The sequence below is a fragment of the Urocitellus parryii genome, chromosome 7 (assembly GCF_045843805.1).
Source record: "Urocitellus parryii isolate mUroPar1 chromosome 7, mUroPar1.hap1, whole genome shotgun sequence".
Lineage (NCBI taxonomy): Eukaryota > Metazoa > Chordata > Mammalia > Rodentia > Sciuridae > Urocitellus > Urocitellus parryii.
In genome coordinates, this window is record NC_135537.1 from 39,219,397 (window position 1) to 39,245,973 (window position 26,577).

Here is a 26,577-nt window from a genome sequence, read left to right on the forward strand (position 1 = left end):
CCCTGTGACTCTCTGAGAGGAACTATAAAACTGAGCTTCTCAAACTTGAGCTATACTGGATGACTTGAACTATATATTTTACTTTCTATGTTATTATTTTTTTTTTAGTTTAAGTAGGATTTCTGCTCTGAGATTTACTCATTTGTTATATTCCCTTGACCTCCCAATCTAATAACCCTGTGGAAAAAAATGATACATTAGCCTTATGTGGCATGTTCTAGTGACCTTCTGCTAATGCCCAGGCAATGATTTCTTCTGTAAGGATAGCCCCAGAATACCCTTTAATAATCTGCTCTAGAATTTACTGAGGTTAAGACCAAGGTCATTGATCTGCACCTTTCAAAATCTACCCTTTCTTTCCTTTCCCTGATGTGACCCTCTCTCGTTTCTCAGGACTTGACCCACACCACCTCTGAAGTTGAGCACCATGATAGTTATAGCACAAACAGCCCCAAAGACTTGGTGTTTAAAACTCAGTTAAAATGCTATCTTTGCCCTTAAGTTCTCTCCTAGGCGTGTGTGCTCTGCCCTTTCCAGAGAACAAACAAACTAAATCTGAGTAATCAGGTTCATGGTCAAGGTGGATTCCTACTAATACTCCCTGAGACTTTCATGCTCAGGGTGATAACAGGTCTTAGTATTGGTGAAACCTTTTCTCCCAAAGTGCTGTTCACCTTGAGAATGAAAGGAAGAGGATGCACTTACCAGGGACAGATCTGGTGGGGGTGGAGATGCAGGAAAAGACTTTGGTGAGTATTCAAAGAATGAAAACATGGCCAGGGGACAGAGATAAGAGGAAAAAGTTCTTGGAGGGTAGAGAGGCCACAGCTTGACTTATGAGACATGGTAAAGAGCACAGAGCCATTGTGGGAGGGTCTGAGCAGGAAAACATCATCACCTTGAACTCTTTCCCCAAACAGTGGACACCCATTCTTTTGTCTTCTCTTGTCCTGTATGTGGTTTTTGGAAGTTCTGTCCGCTTGTTTTTAAAAATTGGTCCTTAGGGGGCTGGGGTTGTGGCTCAGTGGTTGAGCACTTGCCTTGCATGAGTGAGGCACTGGGTTTGATCCTCAGCACCACATAAAAAAATAAAATAAAGATATTGTGTTCATCTACAACTAAAAAAAGAAAAGAAAAGAAAAAAAAGCTGGTCCTTTGCATTTTCTCTAAACACCTCAGATGGCCCCATGTATGACTCCACTTTGAAGGGACTTCTGCTGCTCTTCAGTATCTTTAACTCTGTGAATTCATTTTGTATATGCCCTTTAACATTCTCAGTTGTTAGTGTACGGTAAAGGCTTCAGAGGGTGGATCTGGGTTCTGAAGGTAAGATGCAGGTTGGGGAAGAGAAAAATATTGGTAGAAAAGACAAATTCCCCAAACACCAAAGCTTTGGAGGCTGTACAAGAGACACCAGGGTCCCCTTCTTCAGTAGCTTACGAGCAAACATGGTGAATGAGAGCAGGAATCTGCAGGCAGCCTGCGCCCTGGCTCTCATACAGCTGGCTGTGAGATCCTGGCCAAGTTAATGTACTACTTGTACCATGGCCTATGAAATGTAGAGGTTCAGCCACTGATCTCAACCCCCGAAACTCCTCCATCGCCCCTCATCTGCTCTATTGCTATTGCATGTAACAGCTTTGTCTCCTAGGGCTTTTTTCCATCTAAGCCACCACCTCCTGCCTTAAACCATTTGCAATTCAGAAGCTGGACGGCAGACACAGCATCTGGGAGCAACTTTCTTTGGGTGGGAAAGGGGGTGAAAATGTGCGATTCTGTTTCATTTCCTCAACCATCTTTTAATACAGCTCCGTCTTCTGGCATCCATCAGCAGAAGGAACTGGTAGGTGATTACAGGACTGTAATCTTGCAGAACCAAGGGTCGGCCTTTCCCTGCAGCCAAATGAGTGATTTGTATGTGGTTCAGTTAAACCCAGAGAGAAGTTAGATTAGCACAGACATTTGCTTGGAAAAGGAGGATATTGCACATGGGAGTGACTTTCTTGAGGAAATACATTTCCAGAAAGACACGTAAGTGCTTTTATTCATAGGCAAATGTTTTACTCAATGGTCCGTCATCGCCTATTTGGAAAGCTTGTGGTGAGCGATGCAAGAGGGAAGAACATATGTGGATGAAAGCAAAAATAGTTCCCCAAACTAGTCACAGCAGGAGAGAGTTAGCAGGATGCAAGATAATTAGTTCAGTTTGGGGACAACCATCAATGGAAGTGCCTTTTCTTTGGGGGCTCTTTTCTTGTTAAAGAACAGGACTCGCAAGATACAGAACATCTTCCTTAGAAATAGAGCAGATGCAAGCTCTGGCAGCCCAGACCCTGGAGTTAACCAAGATCCAGAAAACCCCCTCCCCCCGACACTGTCTCCATCTGAAAACCAGAAGCGCCAGGTCTCATCCATCAGGAAGAAGCATATATGGGAGTAGGCACTCCTCTGCTTACTGTCAGATCCCATGAAGCAGATCCTGCAGCCTCCTTAGGAGGAAAAAATCATATAACTGGGGACCGAGCAGTCTTCAATAGGATAGCACTTCAGTTCTGCTCCTGTGGCCCACTAAAGTATTGCTTTCAATGCCAGGTATCTTCGAGAGAGTCCCGGGGAATCATGGTGAAGTCTGCAGAAAGGCCAAAGAGGAGGAAAGGGACTGAAGGCTTCATTGAGGCAGCCCTTTATGGAAATCTCTTGGGTGGATTAGTTGGTCCAGCAGGGATGTGTATCAAGACCCCAAAGGACAGCTTTTTGTGGGAAAGAGGATGCCTGGCTGGTGAACTGGTCATCACAGAGGGAAAGGACTGGGTGTGGAGTAGTGTGTTTCAGATTTGGACCTCCAACCTCCCTGGCATAGCCTTTGGGAACAAATTCTGGGCCACCTAGCTATCCAAGTCGGGATGCCACCACAGTGGGGAAGACTTGGAGTGTCATGGTAGAGGAGGTCATTGTTCAGTGCCCTGTGCCACACCAATGGGGAGGGACCCCAGGATCATAGTGCTCCCAGATTTGTGGAATTGCCTGGTTCATTGACCCCAGTGAACAAAATAAATAAATAAATAAAAATTTAAAAATAATTCCTGATGTTCTTCAGAGAATTGGGGTTCATTGGAAGGCCCTGGAGATGGGGGTAATGTTATACTTCCTGCTGATAATGGTATCTGGGGATTTGAGCAATGAATTGGAAAAATATAAGATGTGGCTCACATGAACTCCATGCAGGTGAAGCAAATTATACTGGTCCTTTTTGAGGGGGTTCCTGTGAGGTTAAGGAAGCTAATATTTTTCAGTCCCTTTCTTTTGCATGGGGCTTTCAGACTCCAGACGTTGCCTAGCAATGGGGCCACATGGCATTTGCTGTTGTGAAGTTTTGAGGGTAAGAGATTTTTATACTATTTTTCTTAGAATCTCTGGGATTGTGAATCCCAAAGAGAGGGCCCCACCAAACCTGAAGTTTGGCACTATTCCAATGAACTGGCAGACAAGGGAGAAAATCAGGACCATTTTGGGGATCTGGAGGAGGGAAGGGCTGCCTTTGGCACCTGCCTCAGCCCAAGTGCTGGGGATCCAAAAGTCATCCTCAGTTAATGCATTTAAAGAATGGATGTTTTAAGAAACTTGTAAATATGCTATTTTCTGGTTAATACTCCAAAGGAAGGTCTATCAGTTTCCAAGGCTGGTGAGAGACTAAGACAAAAAGAGTGAGCAGAGTGGCCACTGGAAACCCAGGATGGCCCCATGGACGTGGTGAGCCCACTGAGGAAGCCCACTGAGGAAGCAGGGGCTGTGGGATTCAACTGCAGATGCATCCTGGGTGCCGCTGGCCAGAGGACCCCATGTAGGACTTCTGCAGAATCTGAGGGAGCCAGAACTACATGCTGGTTGCAGGGAGCATCATCTCCAGGCAGAATGAGTCCATGGCCTCTGTCCTACCACTTCACTCAAAGAGCATGTCCTGAACTGCTGATGTGGATCAGGAGTGGGGACAGGCCCCTTAAAGAGGCTGCAGTCTAGCTGAGAAGAGGGAGGCGAGCAACAGAACGTGGAAGGAGCAGGTCCCCGTGCCTCAGGGGTGAGGGGAGAATGGAGTGTGCCTGAGCTGACACTGGGTGAGTGGAGTGTGCCAGGCAGGATGGCAGACGTGGCGAATGTGCTGAGAGCCTGAGGTGTGGTGTGCTAGGTGTGCCGTGGGGCAGGTCTTAGAGTACTAAGTATAAGAGTAGTGAGGAGTACTGGGGTCAGAGGAGGCGATACTGGAACACGTCTGAGTCCCACCATGGTGATCCTGGATATGCCAGGGTATGGGCTTTATCCTGGATTCCTCTCCCATTGAGTTATCAAATTTCCCTGATTTTCTGTAAAATCTTGTCTGTCCCCTGCTCTCCATTCTGAGGCTGCCCTCTTTAAGTCCTCACCAGCTCCCACCCAGCTTACCATGATCACCTCCACGGTGGTTCTCTGCTTCAAAAGAGGAGTTTCTGTGGCAGCCATGATAGCTGTGCGTGTTACTGAGCACTTACAACAGGCTGGACACGGTTCTGTATGTTCTTAAAAGAATGCATTCAGGGCTGGGGTTGTGGTACAGCACTTTCCTGGGCCCTGGGTTGGATCCTCAGCACCAACAAGCAAACAAAAAACAATGCATTTATTTTCTCTTTTTAACAACCCCATGGGGTAGGTGTTATTACTTCCATATTATGGAGGAGGAAACTGAAGCACAGAGATGAAATAACTTGCCCAAAGTCAAGTTATTGTTAGGGGTGGAGGCAGGATCTGAATCTGGAAGGTCTGGTGCTTGAGCCAGAATTCTTTCACTGTTGCCTCTCAGGTAGAGGGATCAAGACTTGCATTCTGGCATTAGAGTTCTCAAGTCTCTTTTTTTTTTCTCCATCCGTAAATGGGGGCAACACTAGCAGCGCACAGTGGCACACCTCTGAAATCCTAATAACTCAGGAGGCTGAGGAAGGAGGATCGCAAGTTTGAGGACAGCTTCAGCAACTAAGTGAGGCCCTAAACAACTTAGAGAGATCCTAGGAAGTGGGCCACATCAATGAGGAGAAATAAATCAGATGATCCAGGGAATTGCCAGGCACTTGTCTAGTCCATAGTTCACCTAAGTGTTCACTTTTAATATTAAGTATTTTGCCAAAAAGGGCAAAAGCATCACTTGCCAGTCACATTAACAATTCAACAATATATTAAATGTAAAGAATTTATTTGGGAAACCTAAACATTCCTTTTCTCTCTCTCCCAACCCAAGCAGCAGGACATTAAAGAATTTTTCTAAACAATATATAACTAACAGTTTGCAACATTTTCCTCAAAAATCAAGGGCTGGAGCCAGGTGTGGTGGCACACACCTGTAATCCCAGGGGCTTGGGAGGATTGCGAGTTCAAAGCCAGCCTCAGCCAAAGCGAGGCGCTAAGCAACTTAGTGAGACCCTGAATCTAAATAAAACACACACAAAAGGGCTGAGATGTGGGTCAGTGGTGGACCCCCTGAGTTCAATCCCCAGTAGTCACCCCCGCCAAAAACATCAAGGGCTCGAATAGGACAAATGGGAAAAGCCAAGGCAATGATACAGCCATGATATGCATTTTTGTCCTTGTCCTTGGGCCAACTCTATGATACGCATTTGGGGTGAGATTTCATGAAGCTGGCCAGCTGTGAAGCAGAGTACGAGAAGTTGTGTTTGCATCACTGTCATAAACTTAAAAGGCAATTCTGCCATTCACAGCAATGTTGTCTGAAAAAAAGTGACGAGTTCATTTACACTCTAACACATTTTGAAGCAGCCATGGCTCCAGAACTCTGACTCTTGCCATTTCTTTTTATTACTTTAACTTACAAACCAAATATGAGGCTGACCTATCCATTTTCTGTGGAACTTATCTCTTCTTCCTGCTGAAATTTGTCAGACTTAACAAAAACAGAAATTCCTGGCAGGGACACAGTACTGAGGAAGGGAGATGAGATGATCTGGGTGGTCAAAACATGCCCATCCATCCTGACACCTTGGAGAACCAGGTGCCCTGTGTGGGTCTGGCTGTCCCTACGCTCAAGCTGAGGCTGGCATTTTAGGAATCAAATATCATCCAAAGAAAATGACAGGAAGACACAAAGGGTGAGTGTGTGAGTGAATAGGTGTCTGTGAGATTATATATTGCTGTGGTGGATGTGTGTGTGATTTTAAGCATCGTGTTCCCATGCCCATTCTGCACCCTGCTCCACTGTCAGCCCACCCCCTGACCACACCAAGGAAAACCCAAGCCTAGTGACTTGGATAGGGGCCCTGGTAGAGTCAGGCTGTTGTAACAACAGCTTGGGAACTCTGAGCCCTGCATGTTTTTTCAGCTTTCACCCATCATTTTGAGCAGGGACCCGGCAGGATTCAAGGGGGAAAGTGCTGAACACCAGCACAGAAAACCCAGGCATCGGCCCCTGTGGTCTGAGGATTCCGGCAGCAGGAATTCACGTGGCCACCAGTGGCTCCCCACCCCTCAGTGTGGCCAAGGGCTGCTGCCGCCACCTAAGCCAGAAGCTGACCCACGGCTGGAATGAAAATTTTAGAACAACTCTGTGGCTTTTCTTTACTGCTTGGGCAGCAGTAAATCTGTTTCCAGTCAGCAAGCAGAACCCTGCCTGATAAGGGAGACAGGAAGACAATTTCAAAAAATTTTTACAGAAAATTCTCCTCCTAGGAAGTTCAAATTGCAGGTAGGGGTAGCTAAGCAAGAGCATTGGGGGTGGGTTGGGGGTAGTAAGACAGCAGATCACCAGGCTGATGAGTATGGGAACATCACTGTCACCTACAGTCCCATCCCCCTTTGTAGAGTGGCATTTCAAAGTATTTGGCCAGTGAGTCATCGGAGAAACGCTATTTTTCATTTTAGAAAAACACTGTATCTCAGCAGGACATTTTGCTGTTATCTGTTCTCCCTAGAAATATGGTAGTTGGGGGGAAGGGCATTAGAAATTAAAGCCATATGCATCCCATATTAAAAAAAAAATAACCCACCCAGGCCATTACATTATTGCTGACCATAGGAATTCAGTATTTATAATTTACATTCTTTCCCATACTTGCTGTTTTTCAGAAGTGAAGAGCAGAGCTTTATGGCCTCTCCAGATTGTAAATCACATTCCTGAGGGCAGAGGGAGCTGCTACAGGGGAGAGGAATTACCTTCCGACAGTTTGCAGAACACATCAAAACCCCAGGAAAAAAAACCACACAGAGAGGGCAGGACCCCACTTCCAGGGCTGGCACCTTGGCTCATTTTAGGCCAAAGACACAAAGGGACGTCAAGGCCTGAGCTTATCCACTCATGAAACTTGAGAGACACTGAAGGCTGACAGGGTCATTTCTCCCACTGAGTGTACAACCAGTCAATCACATCTGGAGCCAACATCTGGAGAGTGGCTTGGCAGGGTGGCCATCTCTAATGAAGTGAGCCCCTGAGATCTGAGTCTCCTTGAAAGTAGGAGACAAAGGTATACGATGCCCACAAGGATCCAACTGCTCACCATCCATTTGCCAGCTGCTGAGGCTGGCCAGGAGCAGGTTAGTGGGGCTGTGATCTGGTAATGGGGAATAGGACATGTGCCTGAGTGGAAGTCAAGAATCCTGGGAGAAAGTGTCCTGGGTTGATCTGATGCCTCCCTCCTGGGTCAGTGTTCCGGAGGCAGGTACTCAACCTAAGCTTCAAGTCCCAAGGGTAAGAACACCATCAAATTCACAGGATTCAAAAAGAATATACACATGTGCAAGGATCTAGGACAACCTTCCCATGGAAGGAGATAGCACTTGAGCACCTGGCTCACTAGTGAAGCAAGCTTTGGGCTATGGTGGCTGATAGGAAGATTGAGGGCAAGAAGAGGGTTCTGAGAGCCCCCACCGGCAGGAGGGGGTTTGAGGACTCTAGTCCTCTGAATATTTTCAACTAGCAAACTCATCCCTCGCTCCTGGCCTGGGCGTCATCCCCTCGAAGGGAAGACGGGGGATCCAGAACATTGTGAGAGCTGGAGATCTTTCTTAAGCCCTTCCCAGGTTGAATCCATGAAATACCTCATCAGCCCAGGAGTATGCACCTTGGTCAGACAGAGGAGGAAGAGCCCAAACAGCCCTGGGTTAAGGCAGAGGAGCTAGTTAGGTTTTTCATGCAGATTTCCCAGTATGGGGCGTTCTGTAACCCTACCTGCAACTGGACCCTACAATTAAGGCTATTGTGTGGACATTCCAGACACAAAAATGCAATGTTTTGATTCTTTGGTCTCAATTCTTTTGATTCTTTTAAAGCTAGACAAACCTCATTTCCCGTGGTTTGTAAGGCCACAAGAGTCACCTTTTCTCAGCATCCAGAAAGGGGAACATACCCTGCGCTGGAATACTGGTGTCTGACTGCTGGAAATGAAGGTCAGGCAGCTGAGTGGGCCTTCCTGCTATTGCAAGATACCACTGATGGACAGCATGCTAGCCCCTGCAGCTTGATGTCTTCAGAACCTTCCAGCACCAAAGAAACAACAGAGGGCACAAGAAGTACAAGCATGCACTCAGAGCAATCAGAGGCTGGGTGGCTGGTTCACTCCGCTGTGAAAGCCAAGCCCCTGGGGAAATGCTATCTTCTGAATGATGTTATTGTCCTGAGCTTTGTGAGAGAGAAATGGATTCACCCACATCCTTCTCTTTACTCTAAGGACAAATAATACTGGGGGCTTAAGAGTTCCTTTCACCAGGACTGTGACAGAAGCTTGCCTGTCTTTGGCCAGCCAGGTGTGCTGAAAATAGAAACTGGTTTTTATCCAGAGAACTAGAGTACCACAGCATCACCAGGTGAAGATCAAGTTTAGCCACGGGAGGCCTCAAAAGAGGGACCTGGACTTGTTGAAAACTTTCGAACAGTGTTAGATGATGGCAACAAATATCATCTCAGAGGATGGGGGCAGCTTCAAAATTCCACCCAAGTTGCAAGAAAGGGTATATCAGGGTAAACAAAGTCATCAATGAAATTTCTGAAGTGGATTAAAGGCATTTTTAGTGAATATCAGAGACAAGATTTTTATGATTCAGCATGCCCATACCCTAAACAAATCATATCCAACTACTTCTCCTCCTTTTGTAGGCAATATTCCTTTAAACTCACAGAAGATAGCAAAATGCATCAAATTCCCATATTGCACACTTTGCCTGTGTTCATCCTATCATAGATTTAGAATAAAATGTGAGGGTAAATGTTTAAAAGTCTAAGAATTATGTGTTAGCAATAAGACTGTAGCCCACTGGTCTGAGCCCTTTCAAAGAACCAGATCTCAAATAAAGCAAATGTGCATGACATACAGATAGAGGTGTTCCCTTAAGTAATGGAATGTGGATAAACAGGGTTCTGGCCCACCATCCATCCTGAGGCCCATCATACAAATGGGAAATATACTGAACACTGCAAGTCACCCTGGGAGATTGCTAGTTATCATAACAATAAAAATGATATAAACAACATCCACCTGGTAAATACTGTGGTAGGCCCAGAATTTCCTAGCAGCCACTGAGCATGATCCAAAGAGCATGGATGTTGTCCCCCCAACACACACATCCCATGTTTAAAGGGCTCACTTGAGTCTGGCTTCTAATGGTTACATTTTTGTCTTTCCCATCTTGTTAAGCCTTCCCCTTTGTGTCCAACATACCTCCTTTCTGGTGACTCTGTGAGGGCCAAAATACTCCAGGAGTCCAATTCCAAAGGGTGAGTCTTGACAAAAACAGTTATCACTCTGGGATGCTACAGAGAGTGGCTTCTGTAGGAAGATCAGTAGGGCTGAACCTGGAGTATTTTGTCACAGGTTTTCTTTCCCCTGGGTGAGATTGGGTTCATGAGCTTACTCTAGAAGCAGTCCTGGGAAATCAGCCTGGCATTTACAGGAGGCCTCATATCGTGAGTTCTTAATGGGGCAATGGAACATCCTAGTGTGGCCATGAGAGCAGTTCAGGCAAGTCTTCTACAAATGGTGCAGAGAGACAGAAGGAAAGCAGGGAGAGGCCCTGGAAAGACCAAGAATGACAAAGGGGGAATGCATCTAACACTCAATATAATGTGACTTACCAAGAAAAGTACATAAAACATTCTTCGTGCTTTCTGCCCTAAGCAAAGGTGTCTTTAAAGACAGCAATTTGCATATAGGGAACATCAGGTCATTTACAATCAATCATTTCTGGCAATGAAGTTAAGGCTTTGAGAAATGTGTTCTCTTTCCATCAATGTGAGATCCATTTCCATAGAGCTGGGTGGAAAAGTAGGCCAAGCCCAGCAGTATGGTTTGGAGGAAGAATGGCAGCCACAGTATTTAGCCTGCCATGGCAAGTACTGGATTTGCAACCACTATGATCAAGAGCTTTTACTTAAAGGTAAAAAAGAAAGTTTGAACTGAGAGAGAGAGAGAGAGAGTGAGAGAGAGAGAGAGAGAGAGAGAGAGAGAGAGAGAAAATAAGGAGAGTATCTGAGACCTTCCCTGCAGAAAATCCGGACTTTTCTCCTTGCATATGCCAAGTCACATTCACCTCATGCTCCACAGGTTCCTCCTCCATGCCAGCTCTAGAGAGGGACACATGCCTCTCAGTGGAACTGGACTATCGGAGGAGTGCTACAGGCCAGGCCCAGATCTCCTGGAAAATTGAACCTAAAAATCCTTGGTGATGAGCCACAGGCACAAGGAAGGAGGGAGAGACACACTAGGTGCACAAGCCTTCCGAGCTCTGAAAAGGAAAATGTAGACAGTGAAATAAAACAAGCTCTCTTATTTGCAAATCAATGTTTACAAAATTGTGCCTATGTTAAAAAAAAAAAAAAAAGACCCTTTGATGGGTTACAAGAGTGCAGGCAGGCTGTGGATGTGGCTCAATGACAGAGCACTTGCCTAGCATGTGCAAAGCCCTGCAAATGTGCATGACATACAGATAGAGGTGTTCCCTTTAGTTGTAAACTGAAAAAGAAAAATACAGGCAGGTTTTATATCTCTTCCCCTCTCTTCATTGCTTCTACGGGCAGGCTGCGGATGCTGCTCAGACAGCGTGGGAAAGCTCAAAGCTGTGGCTACTCCAGCAGGTTCCCTTACTCATCATGTGGGCCAGAGGCTGCTGATGTTCCTCTCCATGTCACATGTGGCTGTGGGAGCAAGTCTGTGGGTGGCTCTGAACCAAGTAGTCGCCCAGAGCATAGGATGTGACCCTGGCTTTGCATGATTCATTTAACCCCTTCACCTTGGAATTCTTTTGCAGACAAAGAAAAACACAACACTCTGGTGGTTGAAAGATTTCCTTAAAGGGAAAAAAGATATTGAAACCCTTGTGCTCTGTGAAATGAGGAAAAGATTGCTTTCAGCGAGTTTATATCTGTAAGCTAATCAACTGGGTACAGGCCACTTATTAGAGGGGAAAAAAAATCCAACTCAGTAACCATGACCATAGTGAAAAACAATGACTGTGCTGTTCATTCCCTAAGGATCACTTAGGAAGGGTAAGAAATAAGACACGTATATCTATAAGCCCTTTAAAGTACACACTTTTTGTCTTTTCTTCTCGCCATATAAAACACACACACACACACGCGCATGCACGATCCTAAAGTCAGCTGAAAAATACAGAGAGTGCTTACAAATGATGAAAATACTAATAAGATGCAAAGAAATGAGCATTCTGCAGAGACAGACCTTTGAGGGGCTTTAATGTGAACTGTTTTATTTCAAACAGGGAACCATCAGAGGTGGTGAACTATGAGGAGAATGTTCTAGAGCATGGCACAGATGAAAGGTAATACTCACCAGCACCTCACTTGGGACTAAAAGACAATGTGGGCAACACACGGTGGAAGGAAACCAAGCACATGTAAAAGGCACCTGGGGGTTGGAGCTTCGGCGTTCACTGCCCCTCTAGCAGGGTCGCTGTTGTGTGCTGTGGATAAGTCTGGACAAAGGACATTTGGAATGGAACAAAAAAGGTTCTGATCTTTACCCAGGTTCCCACTCAGGCAGCTGACCCCTCCTCAGCCTGTAGCTCACCCTCCATGTGGCTGATGGTCTTATAAAGGGGGCTGAGGTTGCTAAACAGGAACACAAAACCCTCCCCCAATTTCAATTTCAGCAGTGGATTCTGAAGGCTTTTAAGCATCCTAACTTGAAAACAACAACAACAACAACAACAAAATAAAAGATGGAGAAGTGACTGAACTTACACAAATCAATCAAATGGAAAGGCAAATTCATGAAAATAAAAATTGGTGACCAGTCCATTAACAGTTCAGTTAAAACCATGTCTGAACAGAGATGTTCATGCTGCATCCACAAAACACACCAGCACAGAGCTGCTCTTGACTGTGGCAAATAGCTACTTTTTCCTTCCAACACACTGTACTGCTACTGGTGACCGCATGCCAAGTGATGAAGTTAGGAGAGACCCCAAGTTGGCAAAGGATCCAGGCAATGGTCTGCCTGGTGTGGGAAAGTCTATGGGAAACAAGACTTACACTCTCAAATGATGACCCCCACCCCAAGTTCCCTCTCCTCTTCCTGTTTGCTCTGTACATTTTGATCTCCTAACAGGGAGGTCCAAATGAGGGAGGTCCAAAGGAGTTCTGTTTCCCTCTCAGTTCTAGGCACTCTCTGAAGCATCTTTGATTAAACAGGGTCTTTCATTTCTTCCCAACTCCGTTGGTGACTTTTGACTTGGAATGCCGGTTCCTTCTCCTGGAAGAATGGCTTTCGCTGTTGCCTGAATGCTTGGGTGGGCTGTCTTCAGAACCTGGCCAAAGGAATCGGAATACACTGTCACCTTGGGCTGTGGAGCTGCCAGGGCTTTACTCCTGTGATTTATAGCTCTGCCTTTCAAGTCCGCCCTGGACCACCAGCTAAGAACAGGCTCTTTCCTGATACTTGCTCTCCCTCTAGTGGCCACAATTTATAAACTAAAGCCAGGCACTGAGACTGGGCACTGAATGAGTTCAGCTGGTGCTTCAGGTGTGTCAGGAAACAGCCCCACAAAATCAGGATGGTTCCTGAGGAATTTTACACCTGTAAGGTAGATTGTGTGATGGGGACCATAAGTGAGACTACAAATGAAATCAAAGCACAAATGAGGGACAATTAAAACTTAAACCACAATCTGTTAAAAATGGCTAAAGGCTAAAGCCTTGCAAAAGGACGGATTTACCTGTTCTATATCCTGAGGGGCTACATTCCAAGGTCTCCAAATGTTAAATTGCAAGGATTTGTGATAATATAAAATGAAAGTTTTCTCTTTTTTTTGACACAGGATCTTATTACATTGGCAACAGGCTGGCCTTGAACTTGTAATCCTCCTGCCTCAGCCTTCCCAGTAGCTGGGATTACAGGTGTACGCCATCACACATGGCTAAATTAAAGCTGATATTGAGATTGACACCTTTATGAGCCAGGTCCCTGCTGCCCATGATGTACAGCCCTGGGATCACAATCATATTGGCTGGTTCTGTCTTCTGATGGCATCTGCAGCCAACCCCTGACCTAGCAGTCAAGCCAAAGGGTTCTCTGTTCCTGGATTCCTGGGTTTGGATCCAACCTTGTGGGAAATCTCTAAGATAGTCATTTAAAAAAAAAAAATGTTCTGAGTTCTGTCTTCAAAGTATCATTGGTCTTAGTCTAAAAGATTATTTTACCATTCTGAAGACTTTGACTGTTTCATTTTTCACTATTCCATGTAATAAATATATTTATCACTGCTCAGTTCTTCCAATGAAGACCAGAAGTTCCCAGGATTATCTGTAGGGGGATGGCTCTTGAGAAGGCAGGTTGGGGAACCCTCTGCCCGCTGACATCAGCATTCCAAGGGGCTGCTGAATGACTCCTTGATCTGGGAGAAATTGTCCTTAAGAGGGTGGCCACCAACTCAGGATGCACACTAGTGTCTGCCCAGGGTCATCTCTAATGAGCTTAATGGCCCTGGAAGGACTTGGGAGGGCAATTGCTCAGGAGAATTGCCTTATTCTCAGGCCCCAATTTCTCTGGGCAATTCTGGGAGCTGTTTTTAGCATTCATAACTCTCTCCCCTTGGCCCTTCCTCCCCATCAGCTCATAACAATGGAACAATGGGACCTCTTTAGTGTCACTATTCCATAAATCTAATTCTTTCACATGTCAAGTGGCCCCATTCTTTCCAAAATGTGCTCTTGAAAGAGGCTAATGGAGGTCCCTAACTACTGAAATCCCTCTTGCTTTCTTGGCTCCTGGAAAAATGTGATTAAACTGATCCACCTCTTCCGAAAGTCCTTTCCTCCCAGCACACAATTCTTCCTAACTCCACTCTTGGGAAAGCCAAGAGGGAGAACATTCCCATTGGGGTGCTGGAGATGGTGTGGGCCTTGTTCCATCTCTTGCCTCAGGAAAGGCTGAGCCACACAAGCCTCTTAAAAGCAAGCATCTCTGCAGATTCTGTGAACGCTTAACAAGCGACAGGTGGTACTCAATGAGCAGGTCTGAGAACCTTTGAGGCCTATGCCACCAACACTCAGGGGATGCCTACTGATCCCAAATCTACTGAGCCTTGCAGGGGCAGAGGACCCATTGTTTTAAACAATGAAAGAAGCAACAATACCTTTTGTACCTTTCCTGTGATGCCAGGAGATGTCTGGACTGTAGGTGCCATCTTCACACTCTGAATAGGTCTAGAGAGAGACACAGTTTAGTGAGGGGGTTCAGGTATGTCTGGGAGGAGCTCAGGGATCCTAGGCTGAGATCACCAGGGAGTCACAAAAACCTCATGACTGTTTCTAGGCTGGAATATCAAGGCTTTTCTGCTAGGACATACAGAATCACCTTCTAGAATGTGCCTTTAGCTCCTGAGACTAAAGATATGAGTAAAGGGTGAAAGCATGATTTTTTTACTTTACAAAAACATTATTAAACCCATTCACACCTGTTCCCTACTTTAATCCTCCTATCTACTAAGAGGAGGACAGGGCAGATGTTTTGCAGATGGGAAGCCTGGGCTGGGACACAGAAGGTCTGCTCAAAGTAGAAGATTCAGGAATAAACCCAGCCTTCCCAGATTGGTCCAGGCCTCTCCCACTTTTTCCTTTTGTTTTTTTTTTTTTTTAAACACATAGTTAAAGGGCTGGGGAAATAGCTCAGTTGGTAGAGTGTTTGCCTCACAGGCACAAGGCCCTGGGTTCAAGCCTCAGCACTACAAAAACAAACAAAAAACAAAAAAGCATATAGTTAAGATTTAAATTCTTTACAAAAGGAAGATTAAAAAAATACTGACCTACTAACAGAGGCCAGCCTCAGCAGGGCCAGCACTGACAAGGCATGAACCCTGACCTAGTCAGGTCCCTACAGGGGTGAGAAGGGGAGAGCTCCCAGGGGGCCACCTAGCCACTTTCTTCCATCAGTAGCTGGGAGGCAACCCTCCAAGAACAGACGGCTATTTCAAACCAAGGCCATCTCTGCTCTCCTTCTGTACCTTTTCTCGGTGTCCGTAGTGCTCCGCGTACCAAACCATGCCGTACAGGCAGAGGAATGTAGTGAAGGCCTGGAAGACAAAACAGCAGGCATGAAGCTGCTCATAAATGATGATGCACAGAAGTTCCCCATTTTCTAGAACTTCAGGGTTTCGGTGCAAATTTACAGAAATTGGCTCAGTGCATTTCTGCCACCCATCTACGGATGCTGCTTACAAAATTGCTGGATATGGCAGAGATGGGATCCCAGGGGATGAGCAGGGCTTGGGAGAGCGGTGAACACTCATAGCTTTTGATAGGAAAGATGATGAGGAGGCCGCAGTAACCCCGTGTGAGGCTGCTCTCAGAACAAGAGGCCACTTCAGACGTGAAAGAGGGTGGAATGTGTTTCCTAGCAGCTCTGCAAGTTCCAAAGAGAGGACCTGTGGCTCTGGGCTTCTGATTTTCATGGCCCATCCTCTTCACCCTTCCCTATCACTGGGGAGAGTGAGAGGGGCTCAGCGTGGGGAAGAGGATCTGTGAATGAAAAGAAAGTTTTACTCAGCCAGGTCACGATGGTGCTTGAGGACATGGAGGACAAACACCCTTGTGTCCTGGCAGAGCTCAGCAGGACAACGCTGCCCTTGCTTTTTATGGCTTTTCTGTGTCAGAGGCCTCACCTTGACCCTGGTTCTTTTGTTTTCTTTTTTTAAGTAGATAGGAAACATAAAGAGGAAACAAATGCTCTGTAAGGCCCTGAGCGTAATGAGAAAGGCTGGTCAGTGGGCACTCAGAGGCAGGGCCAGCCTCCAGCCCTGTTTTGCCTGGCCATTCAACTGGCACCACACCCAAGATGGCGAGGGCCTCGTTCCATCTCCTGCCTCAGGAAAGGCTGAGCCACATAAGCCTCTCAAAAGCAAGCATCTCCGAAGATTCTATGCAAAAGGACACTCCGAGTTAAGCAAAAAAAAAAAAAAGTACATACTCTTAGCCCTTCACATCCATAGGTTCTGCATCTTGGATTCTACCAACCATGGACCAAAAATATTTTTTTAAAAAATTATGTTTGTATTGGACACATGCAGACTTATTTTTCTCATCATCATTCCCTAAATAACTATTTGCATAGCCTTTACGTTGTGTTAGGGATTGTATGTCATCTAGAGATGATTTAAAGAACACAGAAGGAGGAGCCATTGGTTAGGTGTAAATATTACTCCATTTTACATGAGGGACCCAAGCACCAGTAGATTTTGGTTTCTATGGGGTCTCCTGGAACCAGTTTCCCATGGACACCGAGGGATGACTGTACAAGAATCCGAAATTTTAAAATATGTCAAGAAACTGAAAGGAAAGTCTCTGGCTCCCTAGAGCCAGAGGAGAGAAGAAGGGCAGAGAGAGGACCAGCCTTACCTTCCAGGCTGCAAGTGAGGCAACCAAAACAAAGTGACAGCCCGTCCTTCAGAACCCAAGCTTCGGGAGCCACTTACACCAAACCATCCCATTAATCAGCCTCATCTCTCCTGCTGGGTTCCCTGCAGATGCCTGTATACCTGTCATTACCTGTCAGCTCACCCCAACTATGGGAACAACTGTGAAATCATGGTGGGACCCTCTCTTCTTAGGAGAATACTTTAAGTTATTTCCAAGAATCAATCACAGGTTCAGATCTAGAAGGTCACCTCAGAGACCATTAGTTATTCCCCTACATTTTACAGAAGAGGAATTAAGCCTTCAAGAGGTGAATGGGCTCCTAAGAATGCACATCTAGTGCATGGGAAAACATGATCTCTCAATACCCCTGGGTCCAAGTTTTAGAGATGGCTATTGATATAAACAAATATTGATTTTATGTCTACATATCTTTATATCTCTATCCATTCACATAACTTATCCATTACCCAAGAAATAAAAGCATCATGAGAAAATTAAATGCCAACCATATCTGCTCTGCAACCTGTGGTCTGGTGGGTGGAGCCAAGACAGGTAGGGGAGGCCTGGGCTGTGATCTCTCGACCCTGCAGCTTGGAGTCTGGTTCAGCCCAGTTCCTTTAAATGTCAGCAATAATTGCTGAGTGTTTGCTGAGTGCACAGTGTCCTCTTAAGTTCCAAAACAGAAAGGAGGCCCAGTGCTTAGCTGGTGTGCCCCTCCACATCAACAAAGTGGGAATAGTGATGGTGGCAAGAGTGACATGGTGGCAAGAGAACATAAAACACAAGAGCCACTAATTCATTTTATATCAAACCCACTGAGTCTCAAGTTTTCAATTCTGTAAATATTTCAATGAAAATGATAAAGGTGCACTAAAGTGGGTTGGAAATCATAATAAAGAGCTTATATGTCCTTTTTATATATTTTCATGCTTTCTTATATATTCACATATACATATCTTATGTTTTCTTATATATACATACAAATACACACACACAAACACTAATCATTTACCTACTGCTTTTTAAAATAAGAGACCTCTACAAATATAACAATTATTTCAAAGTTACCATAAGTGGTATATTTGTGGCTCAACTTAAGTTTTTCTAGGTATTTCACATCTAGAACAAAATGGGTTAAATCCATATGCAAGCTGGCACACTTCTATAGATTAAAAGAAGCTCATATTCTCCCATCAGAGAGTTGGGCAGTGAGTGACTATATTAAAATTATAAAATGAAAATGACTTCTAACTTCTAGTATATTCTAATACTTGCCAAGATTTCTTACACATGCCAACTTTAAATGTACTGTTTTCATCGCATGAGATGAATGGCAAAGAATAGACTACGTGTGTGATAGGTCCTTTACAAAGAACAAACAGGTCATCCTGGGCTTCATACAGGGGAGAGAGATTAGGTTCCCCATCCAGGCACTGGCTGTGGGGTGGGGTTGGGAGTGGGGTGGCATATCACACCACTAGACTGTCATTGCAAGTTCTGGCCACCAGAGGGCAGGAGCTCAGGGCTCATCCCTTCCTCAGTGCCAGACTTGGGAGGGCAGGTGGCAGCAGTAGGAGCTCTCTCCACCACCAAGCAGCAGACAGAGCTGGGTTTACAGAGGAGCCAGGCAAACACTGACAGGTGGCAGTGGCAGGTGCTTATCATTCATGATGGCCACACAAAGGGCAAGCCATGGCTGCCAGATCTACAACATCACCTGAGTACAAGAAGCCCATTTTATACTTATCCCAGGAGACAAAAGCTTATAATTTATAGGTCTGCAGTCACACCTCTGGAAATCTAGGCATGCACCCACTTAAAATGTCAAGGCCCAGGTTTAAAATAGTAACTGTACAGATTTTGTTTAAAGAGGGGTGAAAATGGGAGGGAGAAAAGAAAACTTTGCAGGGTGAGAGCTGGGCGTTTGACCTTGGGTGTTGGAGGCTATGAGGGTCAAAACTCAGCTTGGCCTCCATGGTGTGGGAATGAGCATGACAATTTATGATGATTGATTGGACAACCGTATCAGCCAGCATACAAGATCTTTGCTTCCTCATTCATCTCAAGCTCTGTGTAGGTTCTTTTGCCAAGCAAGGGGAATGATTGGGGGCTTTTGTTTCTCTGAGTAGTGGGGGAGGGCAGAGTGTAACTTAATGCTCTCTTGTTGAATTATGATGCCCTCACTCCTATGTTAGACATCAATCTTGCTCTTTAACAGAGGCTGTGGATATGAAAAAAAAGCCAGGACCTTGTTTCCATGCTTCTTCAATCAGTAAATGTGCAAGGCAGTGGGGACCTGCTATAGTCTGGACTTTGAATCCCCCCTAAAGACTCATGTGTTAAAGGCTTGATCCCCAGCTTGGGCTACTGGGAGCTGGAGGAAACCTTCAAGTGGTGGGACCTAGTGGGAAGTCTTATGTCACTGCAGGGCTGTCCTTGGAGGGACCCTAGGCCCTCCCTCTTTCCTTTCTTTTATTTCTTGGCCATGAAGTTGCTCCATACGTGTTCCCACCATGACGTGTTGCCTCTCCACAGGCCCAAAAGCAATGGAGCTAGATGATCATGGGTTGAAACCTCCAAAATTGTGAGCCAAATAAACTTTTTCCTTCTTTAAGCTTATTATCTATTTGTTATAATAGTAGAAATAATAAAGGACCCCTGGTCATCTCATCTAGAAGCCTCTTTTTGAGCCACATCCTTCTCCATGTCTCTCATCAAAGATCATGCCAATCTGTTTGTCTTCAAAGGATTCTGCTTGTCTCCAAAGTCCTGCTGTCCTGTGGTTACTCCTTATGTGCCTTCTCACTTCTTAAATGTGTCTGCTCCCTGGAATCTCGTGCTCAGTCAGTTTCTCCTTTTGAGATATGTCTTGTACTTCTTCACCTAATCCCACCCCACAGCCAGTGCCTAGATGGGGATTCTAATCTCTGTAACCCTACACATGGACAGGGCTCCTGAGCCTTCCCAGTGTTACTGGACAGACAGAATTGCCAAAGAAACAGATGCCTTTACCTGTAAATGTGAAAGGTCTCTCCAACCCCAACTCTAAACCAAGTGTGCTCCCCCTTTCATGGCTTCTCCCACATCCCCCAGTCTGTTATTAGCACAAACTGGAAAGCCTGGAGCTGCCCTCAAGTCCCTTCCCAGCTATCACAAGAAAAGCATCCTGTTGACCTTTGACCAACTCTTAAGCCAGACCTTTCTCTGCACTTCAACATCTCTGCCTGGGTCCCATCTCAACTACTCCTTATCTACTTCCCCGTAACACCCTCTGACTGCACCCCCAGGCCCCACCCATCTTCCCTCTAGACCCCCAAACCTGAAAGGTGTTCCTCTGGGACACAAATCAGACCACACTGTTTTCTCAAAAATTTCTGGGGTTCCACCTACAGCCAGCAAAGCCCTTCCTTAGCAGGGGGTCCTCTCCATCTCTTCCTCCAACTCACCCCCTTCACTCTTGCTCCTCCACAGACCACCATCCTCCTAAGCCACTGGCCGCTCTCACTGCCTCTGTCTGAATGTCTCAGTCCACCTGTATGACTGTGTGTTTGTCTCTCCACTCATTCTTCCTTCTCCACCCATTTGCAAAGTGTTACCTACACATCAGCCCCTGTGCTCAAGACAGTGGGGTCACTGGGATTTAAGCAATTAAAACTTATTCTTCGTAATCAAGAAGTGCAAGGTTGAGGAGACAGGTGTGACTAAAATAAACTCCATCACACTGGGGATTTAAGGGGTCAGGACTTAAGGGTTATGTATGACATGCACCTGGGAGGCCCAGGAGGCACTGTGGTGAGAATGACCCTCTACCACTTCCCAGGGACCCTGCAGGCATCACCCTTTCTGTGGATCTTGTGGCTCTCTGGTTCCAGGCAAGGGTAGCAGCCACCTCTGTCCAGGCAGCCAGGCCACATTCCAATCCAAACCTGAGGAGCCTTTGCTGGAGAGAAATCTAAGAACAGCAGAAAATCTCCATGTACATCTGACACACACCCTGATTCCCTACTCTGGTCTCACTAGACAGAAAAATACTTTTGAGCATTAATTCTTTTAAGTAGAAAAGAGATATTGTTCTGTTCCCTGATATTGTTCAAGATGAAACAGGATGCAACAGGTTCAAGTTGCCCAGGCACTGTTAGGACTCATAACAAGTAACTCTAAAAATAGACTCCACAAAAAAAGGCCTGAATCATGATTCAGTCTCTAGATCCAACTGCTGAATAATAGAAAATACAGAGGACAAAAAATTATGTCAAATTACAGGACAAGATGAAATCAGTAAAATTCAGACTGTGGGAAAATCTAAAGGACAAAAGAGCTGGTTTCTTCAACAAGTACGCTGTGAGGAAGAGAGAGACCAAAGGGAAACTTCCTGAACGAGACTGGAGAGGCATGTCAACTACTTGGGAAGGGTGGATACTGGTTCAGAGAAATTGTAAAAAACATGAAATTTAAGTCAAAATTAGTAACTTGAACATGGATCAGATATTTGATAATATTCAAGAAATACTGTTAGTTCTTTTTCAGATGTGACAATACAATGGTGGTTATAAAAAGTGAAAACAAAAAAGGCATTTTTCATTAGGATATATCCTGGAATGTTAAAGTTGGATCTGCTTCAAAAATAGTTTGGGCTGGGGAGAGTGGAAAGGGTACAAACGGACAAAGACTGGCCGTGAGTTTGTTACTGCTGACACTAGATGATAGACACCCAAGGGGACATCTATTCTCTTTACTTGCAAGTATCTCTAAAATATTCTTAAAAAACAAAACAAAACATTTTTTTAGAGCTCAAATGAATTTTATAGAGCAAAGAATAACCCTTAAGCTCAAATGTAAAATGAGAACTCCTCTCTAAAATAATAACTTCAAGCAAACGAAGAAGTGCAGTGACAGAATGTCCAAGCTAGGAAGAACTTATTTCAAGTTTAGAGGAAAGCGTGGGGACAATGGAGCTGGAGCCCTGGGCCAGGTGACAGGCCCTCTGGCCAACTCCCTTTCGGGCAGAGGTTCCTCTCACACAGACTGGTGTCCTCAAGTTGGTCCACAGGGCAGAAATCCCATGATCTGATCACCTTCAAAAGCTCTTATACTGTCTACCAACCATGTCACTTTCATATATGCACATGTATAAAGTGACATAGAGTGACATGCATGTTAAAATGTATAAGCCATGATGATGAGATGAAGGAAGAGGCAGTCATTGTCCTTGTCCCTTCATGGCAGTACTTAAATGCTTAGCATGTGCGGGTAAAGTCCTGTCCATAAAATAAGTGCATGGGTGCTGCCCCAGCTGAGGACACTTATCTGGAACCTGCCAAGGCAAGGTGTCCCAGTTCAGATGCTGGGTGGTCATCGGTGTTTTATTCTTGAACTTCAGATTGATGGTCAATCTGGGGTTATTATAAGAATATCCTCCTCTGAATTTCTAAGGAAACCTGATGCACAAGAGAACTTTATTCCTCTTGCTAACTTCCAAGACACCAGGGAGCTCAGCTAATACACCACCCTCAGGTAAAAACGCAGTGACTTACCACACAGAGAAGCCAAAGCACAACATAAAGTATCTGGGTCTTAGAGAAGAGATCTTGTCCAAATTTTATGCAAACAATAGCTTCCAGGAAACCAATGACCCTAATTAGATAGAAAACAAGAGGTTAAATATTAATTTAATTCAACTTTTCTTTCTTATTTACTTACTTTCGTGGTACTGGGAATTAAATCCAGGAGTGCTCTACCACTGAGCTACATCCCCAGCCCTTTTTATTTTGGGATAGGGTGACACTAAGTTGCCTGGGTGGGCCTTGAACTTGTGATCCTCCTGCCTCAGCCTGAGTTGCTAGGATTATAGACGTGACTTCCTAATTCATCTTACTAGCCACATACATTACCAGAAATGTGTACAATTGAATCAAAATGTTAAGTGTTCACAAGTTTTCTGCCCCAGATGAAGGTGGCAGGTACCCTACCAAATGATACTGTTTTAGCCCACTGTACTTTCTTTAGAATAATATTTTTCATCTTTTTCTTCCTCCCAAACCAAAATCTTGACCCACAGATATGAACAGCTACAGGCACCCAGGATCATGTAATTCAGAGCCTCTCTTACCATCTAGGGTGGCCTCCTGTCTCGATGCCCCTGGGTGCCTTCTCAGGCACAGCGTATCTCGCACCTCTGTAAGGCAGCTCACTATGCAGGGTGAGAGTCTTCTAGCAGAGTCTCTCAATAACTTGAAAGCATTCATCACCTTCACTCCCAGCCTTCTAAGGATTTCCAGATCAAAATCCTTTGTGTTTACTGGTGATACAAACCCTTTAATCTCTCAATTTGGAAATGTTTCTAAATACAAAAGTGGTAAAATACACCCCCCTCCCCCACAACTAAACACTCACACCTCTCTTTGTTTTCCCTTACTTAAAACACTGAAGAACAACAGTAGACCTTTATAAAGACTCAAGAGGTAGAAGGCAGGAACAGAGAAGGTGAGGATAGAGGAATGGCCAGAAGGACATGATTTTCAGGACTCCATTTTTTTTCTTTTCTTTTTAAAAAAACTTTTTGTGTTCCTTGCTTAAGCCAGAATCTGGACATGCAGGAATTGACACACTCACATGGGTATTCCCTAAAAAGGCAAGAGGGAACCAGATGGCCTTGGTCCCTGTTTACTGGCAGACACAAAGGTCACATGTGGCATGCCCTAAACAATGGAATGCCTGGAATCAGAACCACTTTGGTAAAGCACAGAGATTGACATTATTTTTAGAGAGCTGGGGACTGTCTTTTCCCCTAACCCCAAACAGACAAGATTTAAGGAGAGCTGCTTTGGATCTATAAAGACCACTTGACCACTGCCCCCTCTCCCCAATAAAGCAGCCTATGTGTGAGAAAGCCTAATTCTGGTTGAGGAATACACACAGAAGGCTTTTTGCTGTCATCCTGAAGTCTAGTCAGTGATCATTTTAATGCCAGATGGAAGTTAAGACTCCTCTTGCTTCAGCCTGCACTGTGGTAGGAAGTCCGTCTTTGACTGAGACTTCCTGAAGGACTCCTACATTGGGGATTTGGTCTAGGATACGGTGTGACTGTCTACCCTTAAGGCAGAAAGAATGTCCGGGGTTTATTATGCAAGGTATCTGGATATTCAACCAGACTTTTCTAAAACGTGGTGACAGATGACTAGAAAGGGCAGGAAACACATCTTCCACTGTGACCCCTCTGCTCTCGACCCAGGTCAGACCACTAAAACATAAGTTTCTCAAAGTTTTTTGCTTCCTTTGTCAAACAGAAATTTTAGGAAGCCATTGTTTTCAACTAAGCTCCTGCTGAAGGTCCCAACAGCCCAGGCTAAAAATCAAAGTGGAGTCACTCATGCTCGAGTCCCAGGAGAGAGAAAAACCAACCTTCCCCAACAGTCAGTTTTAACTGGCATGATAATGAAGCTCCTTCTGCCTTAATCCTTACACACACAAAAAGAGGCAAATGGAAATAATCTGATGTTAACCAATCAGTTCTTTTCCTATTGCTGTCCTCTTGTCCCCCATTATAAGGAGAGGAACTTTGAAATGACCAATCCACTTTTTCCTCTGTTTCTGCTTTCTTCAGCTCTTTTCTGTCCGTAAAATCAACTTCTACTTTGCTCTTTGAAACACCTGCTCTATTTTATAGAACAAAGTATTACCTGACTCTAAAATAGAAAATAAAGTCAATTAAGAGCTTTAACTGAATTGTTGTTCTTTCCTTTGGCATCTTACTCTGGCATTTTTCTATTCCATTTCTTTTTCTTTCTTTCTTTTTTGGTACTGGGGATTGAACTCAGGGGCACTCCACCACTGAGCCACATCCCAGCCCTATTTTGTATTTTATTTGGAGACAAGGTCTCACTGAGCTGTTTAGCACCTCACTTCTGTTGAGGTTGGCTTTGAACTGGTGATCCTCCTGTCTCAGCCTCCCAAGCTGCTGGGATTACAGGTGTGCACCACTGCACCAGGCTCTATTATTTCATTTTAAAATGCTGGTCAGGACCCACTCAACTGACTTCATAGCCAACTCAAGTGTTTTTAAAGCCCAGTGCTTCCAAGTCCACCACTGCAGGTCTGATCTGCTCCTGGGTGTAGAGGAGTCTTAGCTAAACAGTTCTGTGCTTGTGGACACATCTCTGTGAGGAGGTGACAGCTGAGCCAAAACTAGAAGGAAATGAGAGGCCAGCTATGGGATTATCTGTAGCTGAGGCCCGGGCTATAGGCACAGGCAGGGCTGAGAAGCAGGGGAAGGGGGTCAAAATAGGCTCAGGTAATGTGGGTTTTGAGGGCCACCCTCATGTTTGGCTTTTAGTCTGGGGGGCCCTAAAGGGTTTGGGGCACAGGGTGTAACCCAATAAGATTTACATTTGAATATGACCTTCTGGTGGCAGTTAGGAAAAGGCAAGAGCGGATAGGGAGGCTCTAGTACTAGCCCAAATGAGAGGCCAGGGCAGGATCTGCACAGTGGTAAGAAGTGATGGGAACAAAGATGCACTAAACCCAATAGCACAGGGACTCCCTTAACCACTAGCCACTGCCCCCCATCCACTAGGGGGAGTCCTGATCAACACAACCTTCTGGAAGGTTAACATTTTTTTCATACCAAGACTCAAATGGCAGTTAGTCTGGGCTGAGGCCAGAGGTCCAGGCACAGGGAGCCTGTGTTTAGCCTGCCAGCTGGGATACCACCTACCTTCACCCCCTCCTGCCCTAGGGTGGAGCCTCCCTCTGCACAGCTCTGCCCCTTTACTCAGTTCAAATGTAAATATCTGATTTTTCCAGGACTGAGCAAGGGGGCCAAGTTGTAGGTCCTTGGAATTCAGAGCCCTCCCCTGTCTGGTGCATGCTTGGATCCTTATCTTGGTTTTGCAAGGTTAAAAGGCAAATAAACATGTGGGCTTCCTGAGGAGCAGGCACTAGGGATCCCAACTTGGTACTGGTCTGCTGACCCTCAGCTCAGCCTGGCTTTGGCACCAGCAACACTGAGTGGGGGGAGGGGGGGAAGTGCTGTAACTGGCAAGCCAAGGGTCAGGAGATCCCCCGTGAACAGAGCAGTGCTGGAAGCAGGGTTACCACCGACAATTGGGACACAAAAGCTTCAGGCATGTGAAGTCTGGATCTTGGGAACTCTGGTTGCTAAATGAGATGGTAAATGATTAATGTTTCAGTAGAGAATGACTTTCCTGAAACACTAAAAAGGGGCTCAGTTTAATGGGAGGGGGGCTCAAAATAGATAAGCCACAGTCTCCTTCATACTAAATAACAGCGAATTAAGATAAAGCATTTGTGTATGCAATAAAACAATAAATTACAGCCAAGTGGCTGTGTGAATTCTTTGACTAATACAATTAGAGTTTGGTATATAGCAAGCAGCTGTCTCCAGGGGTCCTCTGCTGTCAAGATAACATGAAGTGTAGGTCGGCCCACATCAGGAGGAGGCCCCAAACTCAAGAGGAAATTCTCTGAGGAAATTCTACTGGTCCATTCTTTTTGAAGTTTATTTCATAAGACAAGGTCTGAGTTCTATGTGGCAAATATTCTCTGACTTCCTAATATTTTTTTTCTAAAAGAGAGCAATTTCTACACCATCTTTTCGATAATTTGCCAAGTAAATCAGGGAAGGAAATGTCAAAAATGAAAGACACATAAGAAACAAAACAAAA

General features: G+C 45.1%; 1 protein-coding gene across 1 annotated transcript in view; it reads right to left on the reverse strand.

Moving 5' to 3' along the window:
- Window positions 1–11,713: 11,713 nt before the first annotated feature.
- Ptdss1 (phosphatidylserine synthase 1) overlaps window positions 11,714–26,577 on the reverse strand; it is a 60,240-nt gene continuing 45,376 nt past the window's right edge. The window contains exons 10-13 of the mRNA XM_026383114.2: window positions 22,429–22,528; window positions 15,484–15,552; window positions 14,617–14,686; window positions 11,714–12,789 (exon numbers count right to left, since the gene is read on the reverse strand). Of these exons, the coding sequence (XP_026238899.1) occupies window positions 12,680–12,789; window positions 14,617–14,686; window positions 15,484–15,552; window positions 22,429–22,528 (349 nt within the window). The 3' untranslated portion in view covers window positions 11,714–12,679. The remainder of the gene's footprint in view (window positions 12,790–14,616; window positions 14,687–15,483; window positions 15,553–22,428; window positions 22,529–26,577) is intronic.